This window comes from Anarrhichthys ocellatus, unplaced genomic scaffold (genome assembly GCF_004355925.1).
Source record: "Anarrhichthys ocellatus isolate YVR2014 unplaced genomic scaffold, GSC_Weel_1.0 scaffold1, whole genome shotgun sequence".
NCBI classification, from domain to species: domain Eukaryota; kingdom Metazoa; phylum Chordata; class Actinopteri; order Perciformes; family Anarhichadidae; genus Anarrhichthys; species Anarrhichthys ocellatus.
Genome location: NW_022280031.1, coordinates 7,409,352 through 7,414,130, shown reverse-complemented (window position 1 = coordinate 7,414,130; position 4,779 = coordinate 7,409,352). Strand labels below are relative to the sequence as shown.

Genomic DNA, 4,779 nt, shown 5'->3' with positions numbered 1-4,779 from the left:
ATGTTTCTTTCTGTACTCACAACAATATTGATTGTTTTCAAATATGTTTTTTCAAATGTTTAGGCAACATTTAATGTTACTTAGTATGTTACAGTCCTCTGTTTGACAAGGATAAAAAATGAAAATTTGTGAACATATTACTGCCCTCCCAAAATCTCTGACAAGATTCAATCACTGTTTTTAAAATGATGATTAACACAAAGGTTTGCGTAAACTGATTTATTACATGTTCACCTCTTGACGGAGTGAGATCTTTATTACAAAACTATCAACAGGAAATAATTAGCTCATCAGAACAGAGAGATACACTTTTACATGTGTATTTGGTGGTCCGACATAATCGGCTGTGATTTACAAGCGAAACAAGGATCTCTGAAATATGAACAACTTACAGTATAGGATAATTTATTTATTTCATGTTTTACTGATCTGGGATCTGACTTTCTGTGTTAAAGGTTTTCTACAACATAGACCAGAGAATCCACAATAGTAGATGTGTTGTTTTCTCCTATACTTTTGGTGGACGCCCGCTCCCTTCATCATTATTAGGGCTCTGAACTGAAACTATGCTCCTTCCCCCTTTCATCTCCTTTATCACCATCTCTCTGCTAACTCACTCCTCTGGAGTCTGTTTTGGGCTTGTTCTCTATTCCTTTAATTGAGTTTAGTAGAAAAACAAATCGTTTAAGGAGGGGGCGCTCGTGCAAAGGTGGGAGCCATAAATCTCACTGGTGATTTAGGGTGGCCACCCAGTCCCCAAACTTCTCCTCCACAAAGGTCCTCAGAGAGGTTCACCTTGAAAGATCACTTGGCTGCTTTCTATCTCCTTTTTTATTGGAAAATCTTTCGCTTATATTTTCGGCGAGGACGTGACATTTTAAAAGTGTCTATGAATAAGTCTGAGTGTGGAGTGGGAGGGCCTGAAAGAATGACGGAGTAAGTGCTTCCAGGGTGAGAGGTCCGGTAAGTCTTGAGAGGAGGCTGCATGCTGCACTTGGGTTGACTCTTAACTGCGGGTCGTCAGGCTCACTGTCGTAGCCTCGGGGCAAAGACGAGACTGAACATTGTGAGATTTAAAAAAAAAATGTTTTTACGGCATTTACTGATCGACTGTCTAGTTTACATTCCTGCTGATCATTTTCCAAATTATTCCATGACAAAATAATTACTAATAATTACAGGCAACATTCACAGGCTTTTAATCTGCTTGAGATAGGTAATATCTAACAGTGAAGGTAATTTTTTCAGTTAGTGGTGTGTGGTAATGCAGTTAAAAAATGTGATATGTTTTAAGGTTTTGAACCTTACAATGATAATGTGAGCAGATGTGACGTTGACTGTGATTAATTGCATATATTTTAAGATAGTTTGTGGGTTAATTTTCATAACTTAGAGCAATGATGGTAACTGCTTGTAAAAGAGGAACATTTTATTAAAGAACATGGTTAGCAGTGATGTCAAATATATCTTTCATAAAAGGACATGACTTATATCACTGTGGTAATGGCATCATGTAACAGATAATGAGACCACCCATTTAATAAGAGTATTACCCAGTGAGCAGATGCAACTGGTTAAGTAATTGTGGGAACATATGGCTCAACCTGCGCAATTCCTGTCAACAGCCCTAATCTCCAGTGCTCAGTAAAGTAACCTGTTAATTAGAAAGTGGTGGTTCATGTCAACAAAGGTTAGAAGGGTAATTTGAAAGCATCGATACTGTACTATTGAGCATCACCAAAAAGGTTTTCCATAAAGGAGGGGATATGTATGACCCGTTATACAGCCAAGCAGGTTTTATGAGTGTTACAAATGCCCTGCATGTCCCGGTGATTTTAGTAAATATAAATACCATGGCAGCTTTTGTTAACGAGAAGATGTTACGTTTTTTTAATTTAAGGAAATAAATGTTCTCAGTCATCACTGCTAGTTTTATTTGGTTTCTTTATTATCAACAGTATACAATTGCCTCCAGACTTTCAGCTTTTCGTGACAGGTAGCAGGTAATAGTAAGCATGGATTCTCTGGATGGTAGAAGTGTTGATCAAAAGTTATGATATAGAGGCGAATAGAAAGTTGTACATATACATAGTGTTTCACCAGCTGTGAAGATGTTCCTCACATAGTGACATTAGCACCGCCTGAATGTAAAGTGGCTTATACCCTTAAAACTGTGAAAGAAATAGTCCGACATTTTGAGGCCTATACGCTTTAATACTTTCTTGCAGAGATTGAGAGGAAACGATTGATACCAATCTCGTGTTTGTACGGTGAATAAGCTACAGCCAGCAGGTAATTAGCTTAGCTTAGCACAAAGACTGGAAACGGCTAGCAAGGAGTTTTCCAAAGATAACAACATCCGCCTATCATCACCTCCAGAGCTTGTCTGTTTCATCCATACAAATAACAAAGTGTAAACACGATGCCTTGTGGTTTTACAGAGGTTTATGTGTTGGACAATTTCCTGGCCTGGTGCAGTAACTTCTGGGACTCCAGGAAATTAGTCAAAGGATGTTATAGGTGTTGGTTGTTGGATTTTGTTAACTTTGCTTAGACTTGATCTTACAAGTCTTTATCCTAAGCTAACCGGCTGCTGGCTGTAGCTTCATATTTATACAAAAAATGAGAGTGAAATCAATCTTCTCATCTTGCAAGAAAGCGCATAAGCATATTTCTGAAAATGTATCCGTATGTAAACAAGGATGCGTAGAAAGCTACAGAGCAGTGACGCACAGAAGATAACCCTAAGATAGGTATTATAATGGTACAACGAAACAAATAGCTGTCACTGACATTGTAGCTTTTAATTGTATTAATTAAACATTCACGTTCATGACGAGGGTCAATTGTATCTGTTCATTGTGGTACCATGTCCCATTATGGCACGGAGGACAGCACTATTAGCCAAATAAATGTCTGTATGTGTTCTTAGTATGAAGACTTAATGATTGAATGTTGAATATTGAATAGAAGGAGCAGTGGGGTAATTAACTTGATCTCTTTATTTCTTACGAGTATAAATGTCGACCAGCTCAAAGATAGTGCTTCAGCTAAAAATATATTCATAAATGGGATAACAGTATCCACATTATGATTCAGGTGATATAGTAAAAGAAAAAAGGCAGTGAAAATAAATTATCTGAATAACAATAATAATTATAATAACAATAATTATAATAAACAGTGTCAAATTAGGATTCATAAACCTTTTTTGTTTGGTTTCTTTCTTTTGTGAAAATTCCTTTAAAATTGTCCATATAAGCAAAAAAAATCCAGCATATTTTCATTTAATGTTGCGAAGGTGATCTCCCTTGCCGGGGACGTCCTCTTCGGTCTCACACATTTACAATATTCACAGTTACTATACACCTGTTCGGCACACACTGAGCCACGCTGCAGTCACTCAGGCTGCCAGTGGGGACAAAACTATGAGGTGCAATGACATTTTTTGTGTTTACATGTGGGTGCCTGGCCGACAGGAAGCAGAATATCCCTCTCTGACTTCCTCCATCAAAATAGGTACCTATACATAAGGAGTACAACGGTTATTTCCTCCCATGATACATCTGTTCTCCAACATACCATTGCCGTAATCAATCAAGAGACAATCAAGATGAAGACACACAAACTGCATGTACATTGCACACACTGTCCTCTAGCGAGACCCTCATCCCCGTTCACACAACCCTCTCGGCTTCGCCGAGCGTTATGTTAACCCCTCTCCTCGCCGTCTCAGCCCATGGCGGTCACCATGTTAGAGTGGTGCGGGTGCCCAAAGGAAGGGTGTATCGGGGTGGGTGTAGGAAGCATGTGTCCAGTGTGGCCGAAATGCGGCAAGTGGCCCATGGACATGTGTCCGGCCAGAGAGCTAAAAGGAGTGCTCTTCTCGTGCAGGCTTTTGGAAAACTCCTCGTAGCTGTCGCAGCTCCGCCTGCTCTTCTTGGATTTGTGGGACATTTTTCGGTTGCGTGTCTGTATTCCCTCCTTTTTCATGGTCAGAGGCCGGTTCACCTGTGTAGAGAGGGACAAGTGAGGATGTGAGTGATCTGGTTAAAGTTTGGAGGGAAAGTTAAAACCCAGAAATGATTAATTTTATAAATGTAATCAAATACATTTTTTAAACATGGTATTTCTGACTTTTGTAATTAAGTTTGATAAGTCCTTAAAGGATAAAAAGAAATGCTATATTGTTGTTATTGTCAATAAATCCCATGAAAAGACCTAAATGGACATTTTTAAAACGGCTGAATAATTCCCTAAAACAGCTGGGCACTGTGGTTTGTGCCAAACATTACTCAAAGAGTAGTAAACAGTGCATTTGTTGGGGACTATTTTCAGCTGAAGATTAATACACATTTGGCGCTCTATTATATCTGCCACTAGAAAGCTGTATGTGGAGTTGTGCGGCTCATTGACAAAAATGGAGGTCAATGGCATAAAGACATGATGTATATTGGACTTTGGCTACACAGATAATACTTTATTGATGTAGGATTTGTTGACAGCAAGAAACATATACAATATCAGATTCATCCTTTATAAGCTTCCCCAGCACCTATTATCAACCTTGATGACTCCAGTCTTAATACTATTCATGTGGAGCCTTGTGGCTGTCCCACTCAACAACAGTCCCACCATTGTGACTCTCAAGGGGATTACGCCTACCATGGAAACAATAAAGCACAAAGAAAGAAAACACCAACGAGTCCGACCGTGTCTGAGAGTAAAACAGCTCTCTCTCTCTCTCTCTCTCTCTCTCTCTCTCTCTCTCTCTCTCTC

General features: G+C 39.1%; 1 protein-coding gene across 1 annotated transcript in view; it reads right to left on the bottom strand.

Annotated features, from left to right (window-relative positions):
* Positions 1 to 1,930: 1,930 nt before the first annotated feature.
* Positions 1,931 to 4,779, bottom strand: part of gata2b (GATA binding protein 2b) — a 9,645-nt gene continuing 6,796 nt past the window's right edge. Inside the window, exon 6 of the mRNA XM_031854124.1 lies at positions 1,931 to 4,011. Within this exon, the coding sequence (XP_031709984.1) occupies positions 3,733 to 4,011 (279 nt within the window). The 3' untranslated portion in view covers positions 1,931 to 3,732. The remainder of the gene's footprint in view (positions 4,012 to 4,779) is intronic.